At 39.0% G+C, this 22,325-nt stretch overlaps 3 protein-coding genes across 3 annotated transcripts; all 3 read right to left on the bottom strand.

The window, feature by feature from the left end:
• Positions 1-1,365: 1,365 nt before the first annotated feature.
• On the bottom strand, positions 1,366-5,411 carry LOC148082509 (monocarboxylate transporter 13-like). The gene is made up of 8 exons (XM_087788212.1): positions 5,326-5,411; positions 5,162-5,242; positions 4,953-5,003; positions 4,075-4,299; positions 3,295-3,438; positions 2,945-3,207; positions 2,330-2,855; positions 1,366-1,574 (listed from the first exon to the last, which is right to left on the bottom strand). Exons 2-8 carry the CDS (start codon positions 5,190-5,192, stop codon positions 1,372-1,374), a joined length of 1,443 nt encoding a protein of 480 aa, XP_087644338.1. The 5' UTR covers positions 5,193-5,242; positions 5,326-5,411; the 3' UTR covers positions 1,366-1,371.
• A 1,195-nt stretch (positions 5,412-6,606) lies between these two features.
• Positions 6,607-11,783, bottom strand: slc16a13 (solute carrier family 16 member 13). Its single transcript, XM_087788213.1, has 6 exons — positions 11,652-11,783; positions 10,359-10,627; positions 9,857-10,000; positions 8,996-9,249; positions 8,377-8,911; positions 6,607-7,267 (listed from the first exon to the last, which is right to left on the bottom strand). Exons 2-6 carry the CDS (start codon positions 10,585-10,587, stop codon positions 7,068-7,070), a joined length of 1,362 nt encoding a protein of 453 aa, XP_087644339.1. The 5' UTR covers positions 10,588-10,627; positions 11,652-11,783; the 3' UTR covers positions 6,607-7,067.
• Positions 11,784-13,223: 1,440 nt separating this feature from the next.
• On the bottom strand, positions 13,224-17,951 carry bcl6b (BCL6B transcription repressor). The gene is made up of 12 exons (XM_087789711.1): positions 17,839-17,951; positions 17,562-17,640; positions 17,289-17,500; positions 16,969-17,217; positions 16,109-16,237; positions 15,844-16,036; positions 15,578-15,768; positions 15,394-15,473; positions 15,229-15,312; positions 15,027-15,154; positions 13,893-14,030; positions 13,224-13,812 (listed from the first exon to the last, which is right to left on the bottom strand). Exons 3-12 carry the CDS (start codon positions 17,495-17,497, stop codon positions 13,672-13,674), a joined length of 1,542 nt encoding a protein of 513 aa, XP_087645837.1. The 5' UTR covers positions 17,498-17,500; positions 17,562-17,640; positions 17,839-17,951; the 3' UTR covers positions 13,224-13,671.
• Positions 17,952-22,325: the final 4,374 nt, after the last annotated feature.

Below are 22,325 nucleotides of genomic sequence, written 5' to 3'. Positions count from 1 at the left end.
TTCTCAATATTAGTTTATTGTCGATCATTACCAACGGGCTCAAAATACAGGCTAGTTAAGAATGTTTTTTACAAATGCCCGCGTTTAAATAAGTACGATTGGTGTTGGCCTGATCTTAATGTCTTATACACTCCAAAATTGCTTTTAAAAATGTTTTGCAAACTAGCATGTAGACTATTGAACATTATCAGGGCATCGTGATCAGGTCAGCTGGAAAGGGGGCCAAAGTGACCCCAATGAAAATTCAAATATGTCCATTTTGGATGAACTATGATGTATTTTATACTGAGTGAGGGAAGTTCTCAGTATTTTAGTCCGTATTGTTGTTTGTACCGAGGCGGTTAAGGGGTCGAAAGACCCGCATGAAGTATAAATATGTCCAATTTTGATGAAGACAAAATATCTGAAAACTAAACTGTAGAACAATGAGTGTTTTAGGTTCAGGTTAAGAAAAGGGAAAACAAGGGGGGCAAGGGACCCCCATGAAAATTCAAATCCGCACAGTATCCATTAATTTAAACCATAGGTATAACATACTATGAGAGATTCTCTGAAATTCTGTTCTTTCCCAAATTTTAAGAAGGCGGTAATGGGAGGCAGAAGACGGTCATTAAAATTAAATATCAGTATAATTGAAATTACATTGATAGCATATTTCATATAATAAATAAGAATGAATTTCATAATTTAAGCCTATTGTAGATATTTACCACCTTTACTTTCTTCTCACCTAGTTTTCTTAATTTAAATTTTATTAAAATGTTCTTATGGGTTAAAACCTAAGTTTTTATATAACAAGCATTTTCTCTAAAACTCATTCCTGTGTCTGTGTCCTTCTTTACCACCACCATGTGTCGATGCCAATGTTCATTTTATTTCACACACATTTATCTTAAACCTTCAAATTAACACAATTACAAAACAACATTTCATAAAATTTAAAAGACATTATTCATCAAAAATTTGCTCACCGGTCATATGTCAAAATCATAGCACTTTCAATTTTAAAAACATTTATCTAACTTACAGGCATAAATAAAGTGAAACATATGTGAAATGATAGTTACGAGTTCAGTGGTTGAGATACTTCAGTGATCGTTTCTGTCGCTGAATCAAGCCAACATGATGAGTTGGCAAATAATGATCATGTAAAGAATCTAAATGAACTAGCAGAACACCAAGAACTGCTTTGCCAAACGATGGAAATTAAAGACGACGAAATCCCAACAAAAGTTAAAGCTAAAGTTTGAAGTATCTTTCTGTGGTCAATTGTGTCTCCTTGACATTTTTTTTTTTACTTTCACTAAACTTTCACCATGTATCCGTTTACCTTCAAGACCAGGCAAGAGAGGTTTGGACTTAATAAACAAATCATTCATCAACTTTATTGTGAACGTCATGAGTGTGTTTAACATCAGATTCTTCCTTCTCGTCGGAAAATCTTCTCCAAGATGTCGGGTCAGTGCAGGAGAAGAAGTGAGGCAGAGTGGCAAGAATCCCGAAGCTGATGATGAAGAAGAAGCCGGCAACCCCGAACGAAACCAGATAGTTGCCTGTGATGTCCCTGAGGAGTCCTGAGGAGACAGATCAGAGACATCTGTCACATTCTAATCAAACGTTTGACCTCTACACAACTCAAAGCAGTTCTTTTACAGTCACGTGTGTAACACCCACGATTGATACATTTAAAATACTGGTTTAATTATTCATGAATAAGCTACAAAAACTGAAATCAAAGAAATATTTCTTTTTTCGTTTTAAGTAAAGGTGATTGTACCAATTGGATAATGAATATTTAAAACCTTATTATGTCTTTTTTTATCACCATATTGGCTTTTTTTATTATTATCAACTAAGACAATTTTCAGACTTGCAGTTTAACTCTATGACGGAATTTTACCGAAGGCAAAAGAGGATCTTCAATTTCTACATCCAAAAATAAGCTTGTTGCTCGACAGCCTTGACCCTCACAATTTTCAGACTCAAAACTCTTCTTGGCACTGGTCATCCAGACACACCTAGGCTCCCCTTCCATTTATTTTTCGTTTAGAAATAGAGTTAGAAGTTATTTGATTTTGTTGGGAACCTGTAGTTCCATTGAGACCACTTGTGTCAAAACAAATTTGACAGTGAAAGACGACGAACCCCGAGATAAATAAATTGGCCCTCAAAGAATTAAAAGACAAAATCAGACTTCCTTTAAGGCAAATATAATTTTTTTGGCCACAACTTCTAGACTTTTGGATTTTGGCCCCTTGAGTGGTTGGGTTTGACACATCTTCATTCACTTGACTTTCCATCGTAACAATCAGAGTCAATTCCTTTATACCTGACAAAGGAGTTCCTAGGAGTCCTCCGAATGACACCACCAGCTGATGGAGACCCAGACCTCCCATCAGACGCTCAGCACCAGTGAAATACGGCAGGACCCCAAAGACCACGTTGGACGCTGCAGCAGTGCTTAAGCCGTACAGTGATGCCATAACCATTTGGGAAACGTATGAACCGGTTATGGAGCTCACAGGCAACAGCATGATGCTCAGACCTGCAAATATGGCCCAAAAGCTCAGCAGGTGAACAAGTCGAAAGTAACCCAAGTCCGAGATGTATCCGGACAAAAGGCGCCCCACGATCTCCGCAATGCCAGAGACCGACACGACAAAAGCCGACTGGTAGTCGGAGAAACCAGCTTGTTGACTTTGCGCCACCAGATGGAAATAAGGAACGAAGTGGCCAAGTTTTTCGAGAAGCGTCACAATGGTGAAGGTCAAGAAGGCCCTCTCGAGAAGCAGTGACAGCTCCAGGTAGGAAGAGGTGCGACGCAGGGCCCCCATTATAGACCACTTCTCTGATGACTGCCCCTGAAAGATCAGAAAGGGAATATTTAATATGTGTATGACAATGGATCGGTGTCAAGTCTCCCAAAGGAAGAACTTGGACTTGCATCAACCTTTGGCTTGGCCTTGGATCGTGGCGGAGGGCGGATGAGGGCCCCACAGGCCAAGATGTTAAAGTTCATGGCCCCAACAATCAGCAGGGCGCCCCTCCAGGAGTAGTTGTTGATGAGCAACCTGAAGAGTGGATTGAAAGCAAAGGCGGAAAGGCCGATGCTGCAAAACACCACACCCAACGCTATGTTGCGCCGCTTCGTGAAGCTCGCCAGAACAAAACCCAGCAGGGGAGAGAAGACCAGCCCCCAACCAAATCCTGCGTCATAGAACAAAAAACAGTTACTAGTGAACACTAAGAAAACAAAGATGACAACCTTAAGCTGATAAGCAAATGAAAACTCACCTGTGAGTAAACTAAGACTTAGAAAAAGGTGTAGGAGACTCCTCGCCTGTGAGGCGAGGATGAAGCCGAGCCCCCCCAGGAAGCCCCCCGTCATCACCACCACTCGAGGGTCGTATGCTTTACAAAGAGCTGCTGCAAGTGGACCTGCAGAACAAACACATGGTTGGCTACCGACAGACCTAACAGTGTGAGAAAGAAATATTTCAATGCTCAAAATGAACAGTGCAATTTATATATATGTTTGTAGTGGATATAATGTTTGTGAATATCTTTTATAAATACCATCTAGTATTATTAAGTTGCTGATTATATGTTTCATATTTTTGTTTTAGTGTTTTTCTGTGTATGTTTCTGCTGCTTCTGCTGTAACTGGAATTTCCCATTAAGGATCATCTTATTTTTAAGTTCGAAGTAATGTATTTCTATTCAAAAATATCTTGTCGAGCAGGCCTTTTATTTATTGAAATCAGCTAGACTTGATGGTTGCAGTTCAACCATGGATCCAAAGTCTTCACTTCCAAACCAGAGAAGTGATCGTTTTGCTACAGTTTATAAAAGTATGAAACAAAATCTTGCTTCATCTGTTATTATAAACAGCAACAACCATCACAAACAGTAGAGATGACTAATGTCTAGACACCTGAATCATTGTGTATTTTTTATGGCAAATTGAAAAGTCATATGATGTGTTTTTGTTGTGTTGAAGCAAACCTTAACTGGGTCAATGTAAAGTAAATTCTGGATTAATTTTATGCGGTCCCAGTAGTTGAATTAACTTACTGAAGAACTGCTGACATCCCAAGGTCGTTGAAGTGATCCAGGAAATAGACTGAGCACTTGCATCAAAGTATTCGACAAACTCCACGAAGAATACCCCCAAACTCCGCATCGTGCCATAGACCAGAGAAGTGCTGACAAACGCTGCTCCGACCAAAACCCAGCCCCAGCCTCCATCTGGACCCTCGTCGTCTTTCTGCTTCTCTGGATCTGGCTCGAGAGCAGTATCTGCTCAAGAACGGGGTACACACAGGTTTTATTTTATTTTAACCTGTAAAACAAACATCATAAGAGTGGTGGTTTGTTTGTCATTCTGAAAACCTGGGAAGCAATTGAACAGTTGTGCAAATAAACCCATTTCTGAACCGAAATATGTTCTGTACTAAGAACATTCATTATTTTATTTCTATTTCATCTTGTCCTTTATTTCCGCAAATGTATATCTGTTCATTTAATACGATCATACATTTCAGATCTCACGTTTTAAACAGTTTTTCAACTGTTATCAAACTATTTATAACTGTAATCTAAAAAATGTAAACTTTTTTCAACTGTTATCAAACTATTTATAACTCTAATCTTACAATTTTAACTTTTTTTTAAAAGTTTATCAAACAATTTATAACTGTTATCTATCCATTTTTAACTTTTTTTCAACTGTAATCTAACAATTTAAAACTTTTATTCAACTGTTATCAAACAATGAATTACTGTAATCACATTTTAAACTGTTTTCTGTTGATTGAAAAGGATCAGATGTTAAAATAATGTGACGATAAACACAATATTCAACTGTGCACAATGGTCCTCGAGTCAAGTCAGGATCTTTTTTAAAGACAAAGGTAAGATGTTTGTGTAACTAAAAAAAATACTCAACTGACCTGCAACGATGGAAGTACCTGATGTACCATAATCACTGGGGAGTAGTGATCCTATCGGAAAAAACTTCAGTAATCAAAACATTCCTAATACGAACTTAAATCCAGCTTTGAAAGAACAGGAAGTAAAAGACCGTCATCGATCGATTTGTGTGAAGATGTAGCGAAGATAAACTCTGAAACAAAGATAAGCCTAGAAAAGATTGTCTTACCTGAGTTTGCCTCAAGTTTTTGTAAATTCATGGCAGCAGCTCTTGTTTTGATGCTGAAGGATCAGAATCTAACACTGGCGTCTGACATCACAGAAGACAAGAGTTTTGCTGTGTGGTTTAAAAACAGCCCAGAAAATTGAAATGAGCATTTTATCAGCACTTACCTCGTCAGCGTCTGAACATTTTAGATGGAAGCGTCCGTGACGAACATGTGTCACACCAACCTAAGTCAACATTAACATATTCAAAGTCGCACAAGTAACAACAGCAAACAGGAAAAAACAAAAATTTAAATGTTTTAGTCCGAAAGACAAATAGAAAGCTTAAAGGAAAAAGAGATAAAAGAGGCTTAAATGATCAAACAAATGAACAAAACAATAGATCCCAACTTTGAGACAAAGTTTGTCACTTCTGAGAAACTTCTGGATGGTTCCTTGACTTACATATATTGTATCAATACGAAAAGAAATGATGAATTTGATGCTTAATGACATGTTATGGTCCAATCATGTTTACCTTGCCAACCTCTGACTCACAAAACTGACAAAGTGACAGTTAAACATCACACAGGTGACTCCAGTTGTGTTTGTGTCACAAACAAGAGTTGGTATAGTTACAGTTGCTACTTGATTTAGGCTTAAATGTAAAGAAGGGATTAAGTTATTGATTAAATATTTATTATTTTTCATGTATTTATGTTGTTTTGTTTTTTCAAATTGAATGTATTCTGTATTCTTGTAATGAGGAGTATGTATCAACCTAAACTTGAACCTAAAATTCAATCAAACTAATTTTTGATTCTGTGTCTCTAACATTTTGCTCCTCATATTAGACGTTTGTTACATTATTTATTGATCTTTCACATACATATGGACATTACAAAAACAAACTTTATTCCACCAAATGAACCCAGAGGTACCACTGATGACACCCTGTTAGAAACCATGAATAGATGAAATGAAAACCAAAATGAACACCATGTTGATCAGGTCTAGTAGTTTGCAGCTTGAATAGAAGAAATAAAAAACTTATCATAAAAAAACGATCAATGTTGATGCCTCCTAATATTTGTCAAATAAATTCAAATAACCCTATATCTATTATAACTATTTTACCTCATTTGTAAATACTTTTTTAAACTATGAAAAGAATTTCATTCACAGTAAATGATTTAAATACTATTATATATATATGTATTATACATAGTATATATAAAATATATATTGTTATATATTCAAATATTTAAATACGATGCATTCCAGATAAAATAAAATAAACTACCATGTGAAACAGTAAAGTGTGATTTAATCTATCATGTTCATTGGAGTTTAAATAAGGATTTCAACAAGACAACTGGACAAATAAAATTTCACATTTATTTAGTTCCGTCGAACCAAAACAATATTTATTTAAAAATCAGTACAAACAGATTATTGTGCCTATAAGGTTAATTGATGGTTCAAGGTTGATATTTGATTGGCAAAAACGTTTTAATTAAATTGATTTTCTAATTATTTCAGTTTGACCTTGATAAATTAAAACTGGTGAGTTAAAAATTTGCAAGATTTAGAAAATTAGTGAATGAATGTCAGTCTCAGGCCACAATAGTTTTTGTGTAATGATGTAAAATATTAAAATGACAATCAACATGAACAGGCTTTAATTAATACCATACTGTTATTATTGTTTTTGTGTCTTGACCTTAACCTATGTTCCTCGTACAATCTTTGTAAATGTAAAAAAAATGTAAAAACCACAGCTTGAACGATGTGATTCACTTTGGTGTGTTTGTGTAAACAATCATTTCTTAGCAGAAAAATCTACCAACAAACGCACCTTCAAGTTTGAAACATGTCATTCATCATAAAATATGTGCATTGAAATAGAAATATCAACGATCACTTCTCTAGGTTTGAATGTTCATGGGTTCTAACGCCAAGTGAGGATCAATGTTTTTGCTCAAGACGGACTTTCTTTTAGGTGGTGGTGGATCAGTGCAGGAGAAGTAGTGAGGCAGGGTAGCCATGGTCAACGTGCCCAGGATCAGGGTAGACCCTGCAACCAGGAACGAAGCGGTGTAGTTGCCTGTGACGTCCTTGAGGAAGCCTGAGAACACAGAGGAAAAATGTGAATAGAGAACAAACATCTGCGGCAGACGATGATTAAAAAGAGAGATGGGCCAAGGACGCGTCCAGGGGTCCCCCAGTGTAGATTTGTAGAGCAAGACGTCAAGTCAGACAGAGCTTCAGGTGAGAGATAAAAAACAGGCTGATACCATGACATCATCTATTGTCATTAAAAATCCTTCTACTGAGGAGCTCGAACTTTGTTTCCTCTACAGCTCAGTGACGCGCTGATGTTTGTATAACATGTTTGTATAAATTTGTTTAAACATTAGATGTAGTATCATAATAATAATATATAGCAGTGTCTCTGCCTCGGCTCCAAAAATAACTTCTGTTCTGCAAAACAATAACTATGTCTACATTGTGTGTGTTTCCTCATTTAAGTGAGATTTAATGTTTTCCATTTTTTTGTTTGTTTCAAACATCGTTTTTTTACATCTACACTTTTCTTACTCAAGGTTTTTTTTGTCACAAAGTGGTTTATTGTGCCTTAAGAGATTTCTCTGTAGAGGCCAGGGTGACGTTCTAAACCAGGGGTCTCCAAACCGGTCCTCAAAGGGCCGAGGTGGTGCAGGATTTTGTTCCAACCAATCAAGCTTGACAGTTTAACCAATGAGGTTTCAGCTAAAACAACAGACAATCATAGACATACAGTATATACATAGACGCCACATCGACTGTAGATGGATGTGTATAAATAACGGATGTGTATATTAAGAACTACAGGGAAGGAGGTACGTCTCAATCTTAAAATTGTTAGCTTAATTCTGGACCGATTTTCAAACGGTTTGGTCCGTATTCGTTTCATCTACCAAATTCATCATATTCAAAATGTTTTTTTATAATAATATAAATATATATAATAATGTCTATCCATCTGGTCTGAGGTTTGAAAAACAAACCCTGTGAAAACAAATATCAAAAAGCCTCATCCATATTCTGACATGTGTGTTGAACCTTGTGAATGTGTGTCTGGACACTTAACCAGGTCAAACAGATAATATGGACCGGTGACATGACCTGGACCAGACAACCCATAAAACCAATGAGTAATGATTGACTCCACAGAGACGTGGACTTTGCTCGTACCTGACAGTGGCGTTCCCAACAGTCCCGCGCCGCTCTCAATCATCTGCAGAAGGCCGAGAGCTCCCATCACACGCTCCACTCCTGCCACCATGGGAACGGCGGCGAAGACCAGGGAGGTCAGCGCCCCGGAGCAGAAGCCATACAGCATACTAATGGCCACCAGGGACGGGTAGGAGCCAGTCAAGGAGCTCACGGGCAGAAGCATAATAAACAATCCCGCCAATGTGGTCCACAGACTAAGCAGGTGGATCAGTCGAAAGTAGCCCAAATCCGAAGTCCAACCCGACACCACACGACCCAGAATATCTGTACAACCGGCGGCAGACATGACGAAAGCCGCTTGGTATTCTGAGAAGCCGGCTTGTTGGCTGTGAGCCACCAGGTGGAAATATGGGACGAAATATCCCACGTTGAGCAGAGTCACAGCCAGAGTGTAGGTGACGTAAGGCCTCTCCAAGAGCAGAGACAGCTCCAAGTACGAGGACACTCGCCGGAACATCGTCCCACAGGATAAAGATTCATTTTCTTGTTGCACCTGGAAGGAGAGAAGGAGCAACTTCAGAACGACACAGACCAATGATCCAAATCTGGAGGTACAAAGATAAGACCTTTTCCCCACATTTGGTTTTACGGAGCGTTGCTGTGGACGGACGAGAGCGCCACAAGGAATGATGTTGAGGCTCAGACCCCCCAGGATCAGCAGAGCCCCTCTCCAGGTGTAGGCCTCCAACATCCACTGGAACAAAGGGTTGAAGGCGGAAGAGGAGATGCCGACGCTGGTGAAGGCCAATCCTACTGCCAGGCTACGGTTGCGAGTAAAGTTGGCCATGACGGTGGCGACCAGCGGGGAGAAGACCATCCCCCAACCCACACCTAGAGGGGACAACACAGTCGCTGTGAGTCATTCAAGAGTCTTCTAGATAAAAAGCAGCATGGTGGATACATGTCTGCCACAAGGAAGAAGACCCTCAGTTTAAACCCAGGTTAGGTCAGCATGACTCATCTTCTTTTCTAGGTCTAGATGCGTCTCTCGTGCTCCACCAGACACCCTCAACCATAGAACAAATTGAAGGATGACTCCAGTGTGAATTTCCTCTGATGAACCTCTTACCTGATTAAATACTTGCACAAGTAGCATGTTACCCTGGGTAGCTGTGAGAAGAACAGTGAACACAAATGTCAAAAGTCTCAGCCCTGTGGCATAGTGTTGAAAAAATGGTTCAATTCTAGCCAGATAAATGAATTTGGTTTTTAAAAGCTTCATTTATTACCAAATACGTTCACAACACAGTGTCTAACTTTTCCCGTTCGACTTAACAAACTCTTATTTTTAAACTTTAAAAATGATTCCAAAACTAACTAATTACATATGGAATGATACATTTAAAAATAGAAATCACATCTATAGCATTGATATCTCTATGATCACTGATGCATATTTTAAAGTGAGGCTTCATTTGATTTTTGCATCATTTATTACCTGATATGACACCCATAGTGAGGTAGAGGTGAAGTAGAGTCGTGGCTTGCGAGGCCAGAATGAAGCCAAGTCCGGCCATGAGGCCCCCCGTCATCACCACTACTCGGGTCCCATAGGCGTTACACAAGGCAGCAGCAACTGGACCTTCACAACGAATGCACAGATGAATGAACATTATTCCAGAATCAGATCACATTTACTGCCAGTTTTCTAAACACAACACAGGGATTTTGTGTTGACATTATAGAATATAATTTAAATGAATATAAATAAAATAAAACGAGACTTGTAAATTGAAGTGGGCGTATAAAATAAATAAAATTAATAAAATTAATAAAATTAATAAAATTAATAAAATTAATAAAATTAATAAAATTAAATTGTGTTCATTATCCGAAACATGTTTTGGAAATGTGATAAAGAGCCAAGACAAATAAATGTTCAATGTTTGCTGCAGATAACAAGTAACACAGATGATAGCGATGGAATTGGAAGGACTCACTGAAGAACTGCTGGCAGGCCAGGCCTGTCGATGAGATCCAGGAGATGGACTGAGCGCTCTCCTCAAAGTAGTGGACAAACTCCACAAAAAACACCCCCAAAGCCCTCATCAAGCCGAACACCAGGCTGGTGCTGACGAAGAGGGCGGCCACCATCACCCAACCCCAGCCTCCATCAGGACCTTCGGCCGCCTCCGTCCGCTCCTGCGCCTTGACTCTGAAGCTCTTCATGGACTTACGATCACCAGGGGAGAGCGGAGAATTCAGAAGGCTGGAAAATAAAGTGTAATCACCAAGACAAGTCTCCAGAAGACCATTGTTTAAGCTCAAGTGTGCGTCCTATCTGTGTATCACAAGAGATGTCAATCATTAACTAGACTAGGTTCAATAAATCCGACAGCTGGGTCATGTCATGGTGATGATCGACTTAATGTGTAACACCTCGGTTTAAAAACGTTAATTACCAAGTTAATGAATGTATTGAATTGGTTTCACATTTTAAAGGCAAAAAATAGCAATGATTAGCCTTCACTTTCATTAATGTAAGGCACAAATTAACATTTAAATAAGTCAAACAAAGGCGTGATATTTATTCTATCGCTCTGACTTCATTTGTGTGGCCCTAATGAGGTCATTACTAGTTCCACTTTAAATATGAATTTAGGGCTTTTGTTTTAGGATATTTTTTGTCAGACTTTAGCCATTTCTGTGAGTATTTACAAAGATTAAATTAAATATTAAAATGATTTTTAAATAATATTTCAAATTCAACTAAATGAAAAATACCCTATTTACCTAGATTGTATTGGATTTGTTTTTATAACTTAAGTGTTTCCATTATATTAACACTGTTTTACTCCTTTACTTTATTTGGTTCATTGCCATTCACAGCCGAGTATAAAATGTGGCCCTTGAGGAAATTGAGTTCCCTCGCCCTGTATTAGCGCAAGGCCAAGTCCGGCTTTTATTTTGACAGTCATACGATAGCGGTTATCAGGAAATAGGAAGTAAAATGCCGGTTCTTTGTTTACATGTTTTAAGTTTATATCAATAATTTTGTACTTCATACTTATACACAAGACGACACCAGCGCTTTAAAAATATATATATTTTTAAAACAGGTTCTGAAATAGTCATTGTTTTTGTTTCCTTGGGGAAAAAAAGTGCAAGAGCTTCTGTGGTTTACTAAATATATATATAAACAAAACTTTTTCGTGTTTGTTTACAGGCAGAATCATTCGTTTTCGTTGACTTTTTGAACACATTACACTATTTGAAGTTGAGTTGTTGCTCACCTGCTAAAGTTTTTCCAGAGGAGTCCAAAGTCAACCTTCAAACTTCATCTCGTAGTTCATCGATCCGGTTTATTCCAGTTTGCAGGAGAAAACTATTGCAGAACTGCTCGTCTATGGCGTCTTGTCTGACTGGGAAAAAACAGAAGAACTCCCGCAGGTCAGTGGTCAGTCTGCAGTATCACATGAGACCATGTTTCACAAGAGCCAGCAGTGAAATGTTTAACCAGCTCAGCTCTCAGGGTGAAGTTAAGGATCCAGATGAATGAGTTGCATCACTTCACCTCCTGATAAATGTCATATACTGACACTGTATTACATTTTTTTATTTTTACTGTTATTCCCAACATTATAAACTCCTGACTGACATTTAAAAAAGAAAATAATAATTATAAAAATAATGGAAGCATTTCTCATTTTTAAATTCCTTTATCTGTCTCAAATCGTATTGTTGATGGTGCTCAGTGACTTCAAGTTTGAGTATTAAATGTTGTATTTAATAAAATCCCTCTTTAAATCTGAGTGGATAACAATTGCATAAAAAAAATAAAAAAAAAGGTTATACGTGTGTGTCCAAAGTGTCCCCCACAACTTACCAGAGATGTGGACGAGTTGCTGCCAAAGCTTCAAAGTCAGCCTCAGTGTGACCTGTGACCAGGTGTCTCTAAGAGATAAGCAGTGGCCTGGAGGGTTAAGTCAGGCACACGTGTGTACACTTTACAGTTCCATCATTTTTGTTCATGTGCCTTTATAAGATTGTTGATGTTCTTGCTTTGTTTTAGCTTGTTCAGTTTTGACGTGTGGATCAAGTTAGGTAGATTTAATGAAAATTAAACAGACAAAAACAGTTTAACGTTTGTCAGGCCAATATTTTGGTTGGCTCTGGGTCCGGAAATATCGGGGCCCCTCAGGTGAGCCTTTAGAGGATTATGATGAATGTGTATAACAGATTTGTCTTAGTAACATTTCTTTTTCTTTATTTAAAACTAATTCTTGATAGAATATAATAGAATATTGCCACCTGCCCCTAATGTCGACACGCCACTGTAGATAATGCCTGGTTGCGATAAGATGCTGATAGAGACTCAATACCAAAAGAAGACACCAGGTAGAGCTAACGAGTAGATACCTTTAAAAAGAATGGGTAGGATGTAGATATGGGGGGCTTCTTGAATGCTGCAGACTATGAACAAAAACAATGAACACACTTCGCCCTTTATGTATGTCTTTTTCATTACTATACTCTAAATATATTAAAAAAAAAGTTTCATCAGCAAAGGTTGGGGGCGGGGTTTAAGATGGAAAGTCCGACAAACCTGTTTGTCTTCTGCACCAAGACAATGAGTCACTACTCATCAGTGAACAGGAAGTTGGGGTGAAAGAGGGTGAACGGGTTCATGTGAGTTTGCAACCCTTGACGCCAGCAAACGTGTTTTCCCTTTGTTTTGTCGGCATTAAAGCTCTGGGGGAAACAGGTGCCAAAGCAGTCATTGTTTGGCATCCTAGAAATATCCACTGCCACCTGCAGACTTCTTCCATCAGGTCATTGACGGATGCGAAGAAAAAAGATAGCAGTGTTTCAGACTTCCACTTTATTAGAAATGTTTAACTTAAATTGTAAAAAAGCATCTTTGTCCAGCAAACACAACTACATTTAGAATTACAGATCCATTTTTAACTCTTCATTTCAGTTCAGGACATCAACGTCCTCTAGTATGCGGGCTCCAGGCCTAAAGCTCAGCTCACGTAAGTTAAATATGCCAGAAATAAATAGACAAAAGTACAAAAAAAAAAACTTTTTTAGGTTCATAAACTGAAGCTTATCTGCAGCACTTTGCTTTATCTTTCTTCTTATCCATCACATGCTCAAACATTCAACTTTGGCTTTCTCGACACCCCCCTCTTTCTTCTCTCTTCACAAACCTTCAAGAAACTTTCTCTTACAACTAAGGACATTCAAAACACTTTTTCTTCCTCTCGATAGTACGACGCTAGCGCAGCATCCTGAAGTCATCGCTGGTCTTCAGCAGGCCTGCAGCAGAGCCTGGTAGGGCTCAGTCAGGACCTTGTAGCGGACCTTGGTGTTGGTGATGGCGCCGTGTTTCTGGCGAAGATGAAGTCGCAGCTGACTCTTGTGGCGGAAGTGCAGGTCGCACTTTTCGCACTGCAAGAATGGCAAAAATCAAACTTGTTACATACAAATAATATCACTGTTGTTTTCACAGCAGGGTCTCCGTGACTCACAGTGTACGGCTTCTCTCCTGTGTGGATGCGCAGATGACTTTTCAGCGTCTGCAGGTGCCGGAAACGAGTCCCACAGGTGTGGCAGGGGTAGGGTTTCTCCCCAGTGTGGATCAGCACGTGAGCCCTGAGGTGAGCCACCTGCAAGACACACTAATTGTTTACTGTGTGAATTTTATCTATCAATTGTTCATTTTGAACATGGAAAAGAGAAAATACATGGAATAAAACAATGATAATTGTGTCATGTGTTAGTCAACTAAGTTTTTGAACAAGATATGTATCTTGTCATCATGGCTGTATGAAAATAACAATACACTCAATATTTTTCTTCATACATATATATATATATATATACAGTATATATACATATATTGTCGATTTTTCGCTTTCAAATCACGTTCAATGTTTTGTCATCGTCATTTATTGGTATACATTCAATAAAGTGTGTGGAAAAAAGAACATAATTACATTTTGTTTTATTTACCATTGACATGCAAATGTTCAAAGTTTTTGTTCCTCTTTGTGTCGCAATTTAACTTCCGGCCTCTAGATGGCAGTATTCATTACATCCTTCACAGTTAAAGGAACAATAAAAATCTGCCATATCTAAGCAGTGCCTGAGGATGAGAGGATCCAGTCGACTCCAGCAGCTTTTAAAGCTGATGTTTTGACATATTTTGGTTTAAAAAAAATTAAAGCAGTTACGGCTTAATCAAAATCATGCAGTCTGTAAATTCTGCAACACAAGAGTCAAGTACTCTACAACACTACAAATATATTCCTGTTCCTACAGTATCCTAAATATTGCAATATTTAATATTTTTGCCAAGGATTCTTACAAATACACACTTGTCTTGTCAGGGTGCAAAATAAGGATTTTTTAGCTTCAAATATCTTTTCATGACTTAAGTAGTAGACTAGTGGCTTAGCTCTACCTGTACATGTTTGAGTAAATACAAGAACTAAAATAAATAATCTGGACTCAATGCTGGGAAAAACGGGGTAATTTATGACTTATTTTTCTGATGGTCTCTTATATATTATACGTAATTATTGAACATAATTATATGTATTGGGAACATCCTACTGTGTAGTATTCAGTTTGTTCCTCCACAGACACACTGGGATACTGACCTGGACAAACCTTGCCCCGCAGGTGTCGCAGCGATATGGCTTCTCTCCCGAGTGGATGCGAGAGTGAGTCTTCAGGTTGGCCGGGCGGTTGAACTGTGCACCGCAGATGTTGCAGCGGTACGGCTTGTCTAATGCACAGGTCAAAGGTCAGTATAAGCGGTGATCATTAATGGAGGGAGAGGCGTCATTAAAACCTTCTCACCTGTGACGACGGTCTTGGCAGCCATGTTTCCAGCATGACAGTAGGGAACATAGTATCTCTCTGCTTTCAGGGCATGAGCAGGGTCTGTGTCAGAGGTTTAAGGAGGTTAATCTTTGCACACACATGTGAAATAAAAACATGAAAAACGTTTAAAATATTACTAACCTTTATCCTTCTTATGGAAGGTTGGTGGCCCGAGGGGAGGGGCTCGGCCAGAACCCTCGTAGCAGGAGGCCCGCCCCTGTCTGGGACACAGTCAAGTCAGCATGAATCTTCTCTATGGGCTTTTTTAGAAAACCTGTGATTTTTTGTTTTTTTTAAGATTAAAGCGTTGACTTCATCCTCATACCTATCAATCTGGCCGGGCACTTCTCCAGGCCACTGCTCTGTGGGGGGTTCTGGTGTCACCGATGTTCCACCTTGAGCTTCCTCTGTCTCCTCTACCTTCACTGCTGTGGCAGCACAGAGAGGGTTGAGAACAATGTACTTGTACTTCTTCCAGTTCCAGGTCTTTGAGTCTGACGTCACTTTAGTTTCACTCTGGAGCACAAAGAAAAAACAGTCAGAAAACTCAAGTGGCTGAAACTAAACATGTCAAATGTTCCTCTCACTGACCACTGGACTGGTGGTGCAGGTTTTTGACTCTGCAGGGGAGCTGGGATGGCAGCTGGATCGGGTAGGACTGTCTGGCGATCCAATCCGGATCCCCATGAGAGGCGATCCTGGCTCTTTCTTCAGCTGTGTGGAGTTCAGCTGGCAGGTTAGAAAAGCCCCTTGCTTCAGAAAAACCCCATCCTCCCCAGGGATGCTGAGAGAGAATCACAGGAAGTGATGAGATTAGGTAAGGCTGTCAACAGAGACAACACACACAAACACACACCTGGTGGTCACGGCTGTTGAGGAGGATTCTGGTGCCCTTGGTTCAGAATGATCAGCTTCTCTTTGAGCAGGTGTAGACGTGATGGAGTCCTGCTCCAATTCATGTTGTGTCTCACTCTTTTTCTCCCTGCTGCAAAAACATAAATGAGTCATCTTCACTCGAGAAAAAGTTGTTTTTATTTACATAAAATCATTAAAAATCATCTAATTTAAACAAAGTTTATTTTCGTTTAAGTAGTGATGATAATTCTGTAAGTAAATATATCATATTTATAGATTTATCTTTCTTCCTGGTTCTTTTTTCTACCTTAGGTCTGTATTTAGAGCGTGTAATTATTTTGAGATAAAGATCTTTGAACTTTAAACTTAATATGAAAAATAATGTGTTGAAAAAGTTATGTTTTGTAAATTCCTATTTCTTGACTATAGCTACCTTTAACTTTTGTAAGATAACTAAAGTTAGTTAAATGAAAAATAATGACATATAATTTAATTCTTATTAATGCTGCAGATTCATTTTTTAATTTTAGCCAAGTGATTGACTGATTGTACTTCCTATTTAAAAGATTTTACATGGCAGGATCGAATCATACTTTCTGTAGAGCGCCTTAAATACAATCATAATTAAGTGTTGTTGTTTTTTCATCTTTTATTTAACTTCAGTCATTTTTTTCCCTGTTTCTGCAAAAAGAAAATGTTCTTCTATCAAAAATACATCTTTCTGTGCCTGGTTCTGATCCATTTAATGACACCCACGTGAAAGAAAAGAAACAAATAAATATAAAACAACGTGATGAATAATAGTTCAAAACATTACAAGACAGAACCAAGATATAAAGCCTGTCTCTCTGCAGCACTCACCAGTGCAGCACCAGGAAGTCTTGACACGTTTCAGCCACATGGTCCATCTGAAAGTACACGGCCACAGCCAGCACGCCGGGGGCCACTCCAGGGGTCAGGGGGAGGCGAGAGGTGTACATGAAGTCCAGCAGCAGTGAGACACACGATGGATCCAAGTTGCTGGGTAGAGATACAGTCATGAGCTGTTCCCTGCTGCTGCCACAGCCCTGGAGCAAGGCATGTCTGGTGTAGAGCGAATAAAAGAATCCACTGGGAGGGAAAGGCAGGAGAAAAGCGATTAGTCTCACAACTCTTTCTAGATGGGTCTAGTCTGTGCACACCTGCAGGCGACAAGCACAGCCGAGTGCGCCTGAAGGTGTGTGTTGCCGACAACCAGCGTCGTGTCGGTCAGGATGTTTCGGTGCCGTAGTTCGTTCAGATTCATCAGCACGTCGCTGCAGTGGCGAGTGAACTCCTTCACATATGCCGCCGGTGGAGCTGATGACCTTGTGTGCCGGGGGCCCAACCTGAACCCCTGCAATCCTTCCATGCTCTGTGTAAACAGATAAAATGTTAAGAGACAATTGTATATTTGTTGTGTTTACACAACTTACTTATGTAAGAACACTGAGAATAAATAGACTGGAGTGTCCCTGACACATCTGTTAGGTGAGACCAGCTCCCTACTCGTACCTGGAAGACAAATCATCAATATTTATCAGTGATCCCGTTTCATATCACATGTATACGGAGATTGATCATTAAATCTTTGTAAAGTTTTATTAAAATATATATATATAAAAAATACAAAAACAACTCAGTTATTATAGATTAAAAGAAAAATACACTATATTAATAACAATTAAAATATATATATATTTTCTTACTCACCCCGACCAGCAGGGACGAGATTTTCCTTTCTCCCCTTAAGTCAAACCCCTGAGGTATCCAGCCTGCAGACAAACATGAAGTCTTGGCTCTCCTGTCTAGAATGTGTGCAGGACTGATGGCTGGAAGTCTTTATAACGTCTTGCCGGAAGTGTCCGTACAAGCAGAGTGGCTTGTTTCCTCCTTCCTCAATGGCACACACACATGCACTGGAAGTAGCGCAGGAAAGGCCCCTGGCCCAGGCGGTGGGCTCCTGGTATTTTTAGTGGCCTATTTTTCCAAACCCCCATTGCTGTGAGCAAAGTAATGGCAGGAAGGCAGAGTGTGTTTTTTAAAAAACACACTTGTGAGGTCTCTGAGCGAGTACGTGCCTGGTGTCCGACAACACAAATGTTCCCCCACCAACGCTTTCCTCAACTTCTCTGCAGGACAGAGGAAGCTGAGTCTGAGAGGAAGCTTGACGACCGAGCTAATGGAGATTAATGAACAAGCTTAGTAAGTCACAAGCCCTCTCTTGTCAGCTGTTTCCCTTTTTTCTTCAACATAGACAGAGTCTACAGACTAGTCCATTAAACTGCTAAATCAAAAGAGCAATCAGTGATATCTAACATTCTTACTTTTTGAATGGTTGAACCTCCTACAATACTGTGAAGGGATGTTCAATCGTGCATCAGTTGCTAGGAATTAAGAAACTGTATTTACACTTTTGTAGTGCGGGGGCCAAATCCGACCCAAAAAGTTACAGATTTTAAAATGTATTATTTTGTACAAAAATATTAATGTTAATATTCACTACACAACTGTGAGTCCCACCCAACAAGAGCAATTTGCTTTTATATTTTTGTTTACCAAAGCACATGTGAGCTGCAGCAGCAGTGATTTAATTGTAATACATTGCAGTTACACTGGTTTAACACTAAGAGGAGGCAGAAACAAATATGGTGCTGCTTTACACCTGTTACCTGTTTTCAATCTAGAAACTTGATACAGAAAGACGGTCATTCCATAGGAAAAGATAAATATTTTTGTGGTTCAGTTAAAAGAACAGTCTCTTGTATTATAAAGTGTAGTAAATTTTAAAGAAATGTAAATACAATTATTGAATTTTAAAAATAACATTTTGAATGCTTACATGATTGACTTAGATTAACTATTGACTTAGATTTAACCAAGGCGCTACTGCTGGTGGATTTTTGCAGTTCTCTGTAAGCCTTTTTTCAATGTTGACCCTTAAACCCTGGAGAAGTTATGTGGCTTGTACTCTATCGAATCACTACTACGTCATTCGGGACACATGCAAAAAAACGTTGCTTCTATCAAATTATCTTCCTTGTGCATCAACCTCTTGGTTTGGTAATAATGTAGGTCTTTATATATAAACTTTAAATTAGTATTGAATATGACTGCGGGTAAGTGTATTCCACGGTGTGTTCGGGTCATAAAAAACATGACTTGGTGGTCCTTGCGTTGTCACATGTAGGCTACAGGAAACACAGGCTCAACTTTTTACTCCATCCTTTCTTGTTTTTGTTGCAATGGTACTGTGGACGAGTAAATGGAAGACACTGTTTGGATGCTCTAGCTTGCCACCTGAAAGTAGCGGATACATGTTATGAGGGCAAACAGGAAGGAAGCAAGACAAAGTGGATCGTTCTTCTTGGGCCACGCCTTCTTCTGGACGTGAAAAACAACCTGAGTGAGAGAAATCCAGCATCCAGATGTACAGGAACCTCACATCACACATTTGAATGCATCCTGCAAAGCTGCTCACTGAGATGTAAAAGGAAAACCCCGACACAGGACATCCGTCTACAATAGTGAGTGAAAGAGTATGGAGGAAATACAGTTGCGGAGAGTGATCGTTGGCTCTGAAGGGTTGTTGGGTCACGAAGATTAAAAACAAGCGGAAATTACTTCACACAGAAACAAGAAAAAGGAGTGAAAATGAAGCTTTTTTTCGGTCAGCAAAGAATTGAAAAAAGGCGACCTGTCCCAAGTAAAGGACCTTAAGGTCAGGCAAACTTCATTGAGATAGATATAGTGTGGTACTTACCGATATGATTGTGTAATGTTAGGCCTCAATATCCAAAAAGCCTAACAATTATGACCCTCAAGAATACATCTCTCTGTCTTTGTAATGGTGAAGACATGCTGCTTGTATGCCGTTTTTGGAAACTTCACTGGGGTTAATGACTTCCCGACAAGCAAAATAAAAAACGAAAACCAAAATTATAATTAGTTAATCAGAGAGAGATCATTATTATTTTTACGTCAATTTTTATAATCTGTATTTGTGGCTTGCAGTGGCAAAGTGGTTAGTTTGACCACCTTTAGTTCAGTTCAAAGCAAGAAGGTTGCAGGTTCCTTTCCCTCTCACCGAAGGAGATAAGCTCCAGTTCCCTTCAACCCCCATAAAGGATTAGGTGTCAGAAAATGTATGAATGAATTATGTGTATATGGATTTATTTTCTAGGTACAGTATATCTGAAAATGTTGAGAGCTGTAGTGGTCAACTGTAAGGAGGCCCCTGGACAGACCTTGGATAGTTGAACCAATTTATCGCGCCAGTGCTCCCTCAGAAGATGTTGCTGACCTAGATAGGCAGATTCAGGATCAGACTAACTGATCCACACTTTTCAGAAGGTTACTGGATAAAATAGGTGTTTAACATGTCGCCTTTGACGGTCTTTCTCAGAAGTGGAGTGTGCTCTGGGTGTGTGGAGCTCGTGTCCGCGTGCCTTTATTTGTTTGGATGGATGGAGATCAATGGTGAGTGATGAAGGCAAACCATAAAGGAAAACAAGGATTAGGAAAACAGTGAGCGAGATGTTGGTCTCAGCTACTTCCAGGCATTGTGAGAAGACCGGATGATAGGGGGCGGTTGAGGAAAAGTGAGACCATTACTAAACAGGCTGGACGGAAGCCTCAGAGGCTGTTGTTCACAAACTTGTAATGGCTTCCTGAGTTTGAGCGAGTCTGTCAGCGTCCATCAGCGACCTACTGGCCTTTTTATTGATAAAACAAAACCACAATGAACTCAGATTAAAGCGGGATTCCCCTGGATTTCCTCAAAGCTTGGAGAGAAGTTCACATTCCTGATCCGAAGCACTTTGAATCAGAACTTCAAACTCTCCAGACCACTGGAGCCAGAGTGTTGATGACCCTGGCAACAATAACAAAGATCACGTCTAAACCGTCTCTTCCTGTCAGCTCGGCTCTGGACATATAAGGGCAGACAGGAGCAGGAAGCGGGGATATCCCAGGCAGCAGCCGCGGATGTTTACCTACCTATTAGTTAGGATGGACTCTGAGACACAAACAAATAAAATGGGATGAAACCATGACCTTGAAGAGGGATACAAGAGTCCAGGGAATTAAGGGAGGTTTCAGCTGCCTGCATCCTCAAGCTTCCCAAAGACATTTTAATCAACTTAAATGAAGAGAATATAATTGCACGTGTAGTGAAGAACATTTATAAAATGTATATTTATATTTATATATTATAACTATTGTTTTGTTTTTTTTAATGAAAGAAGACAAATTGTGAAATATACAAAAACAATAACTTGAGATGAAAGGTTTGATGAAAAATATACGCAAAAATGTTAATTACGATGAATTAATTGCTTGTACTCACATTACTACTAGGTCATTCAGGACACATGCAAAATAACGTTTCTTCTATCAAATGATTTGCTTTGTGCATCAACCTCTTGGTTTGGTAATAATGTAGGTTATTTTATATCAACTTTAAATTAGTTTTGAATATGACTTCGAGTAAACATGAGTGTATTCCATGGTGTGTTCCGGTCATAAAATAAGGCCTTTTGGGGAAATTATATATATATATATAATATATATTCACGATGAAGCAAAGGTGGGCAGACAGTTGACCCAAATTTCATGCACCATATAATACCATAATTTGAAGTTGACCCCAATACCTCCTGCTGTTTTCGGGGTTCAAAACAACATGGTATGAAGACAAATGATAAATTGCTTTTTTCATATTTTTACCAAAAGTCACTTTTACACAGTCAATCAGCATTGGTTTAATCATATTGATTATTTTTTGTCATTCAAATATGGTTTTAAAAAGCATTTTTTCTGTTTTGCGATTTTCTTCTGCTCTGCCCGTCGGTGAGAATGAACAGATAAAATGAATGAATGCAGTTGTAGTTTTAGGTTTGTATCAGTCACTCATTCGCAGTTTAGTCGTTAGCTGTGTTGAGTATTAACCTGAAGGTCACATTAGTACATCACACCATTTTACCTGGTTTATCTTTAAACCTGTTCTTCATTTAAATCTACAGTGATATTTCCAACCATAACCCCTCCTTGCTCTCATCATGTTCACTGTATTTGTAAAAGTAAAATGTGGATTTTGAACTAAATTCTTCAAGATTCCGAGAGATGATCTGTTTGAAGCAATTATCTCTGGCTGAATCTGTCAGAAGAATCAACAGTTGTCAGGGAGACAAGAAACAATC

This window comes from Callionymus lyra, chromosome 4 (assembly GCF_982586985.1).
Source record: "Callionymus lyra chromosome 4, fCalLyr1.hap1.1, whole genome shotgun sequence".
NCBI lineage: Eukaryota > Metazoa > Chordata > Actinopteri > Syngnathiformes > Callionymidae > Callionymus > Callionymus lyra.
Note: the sequence above shows the minus strand (reverse complement) of the source record. Positions and strands in the feature narration are given on the sequence as shown.

Bases quoted from the DNA above. Each gene is read 5' to 3' on its own strand.
- slc16a13 (XM_087788213.1), bottom strand. From the start codon at position 10,587: ATGAAGAGCTTCAGAGTCAAGGCGCAGGAGCGGACGGAGGCGGCCGAA. The intron at 9,250-9,856 runs GTAATAAATGAT...TGTCCCCTCTAG, and splicing joins CACTATGGGTGTCATATCAG to GTGTGGGTTGGGGGATGGTC. The intron at 7,268-8,376 runs GTACGAGCAAAG...CTGTGTTCTCAG, and splicing joins GTTGGGAACGCCACTGTCAG to GCTTCCTCAAGGACGTCACA.
- bcl6b (XM_087789711.1), bottom strand. From the start codon at position 17,497: ATGGAAGGATTGCAGGGGTTCAGGTTGGGCCCCCGGCACACAAGGTCA. The intron at 17,218-17,288 runs GTGTGCACAGAC...TTTCCCTCCCAG, and splicing joins GCTGTGCTTGTCGCCTGCAG to TGGATTCTTTTATTCGCTCT. The intron at 15,474-15,577 runs GTATGAGGATGA...ACTGTGTCCCAG, and splicing joins GTGCCCGGCCAGATTGATAG to ACAGGGGCGGGCCTCCTGCT.
- LOC148082509 (XM_087788212.1), bottom strand. From the start codon at position 5,192: ATGAATTTACAAAAACTTGAGGCAAACTCAG. The intron at 3,439-4,074 runs GTAAGTTAATTC...TTTGTTCTGCAG, and splicing joins GGGATGTCAGCAGTTCTTCA to GTCCACTTGCAGCAGCTCTT. The intron at 1,575-2,329 runs GTATAAAGGAAT...CTGTCTCCTCAG, and splicing joins CCTAGGAACTCCTTTGTCAG to GACTCCTCAGGGACATCACA.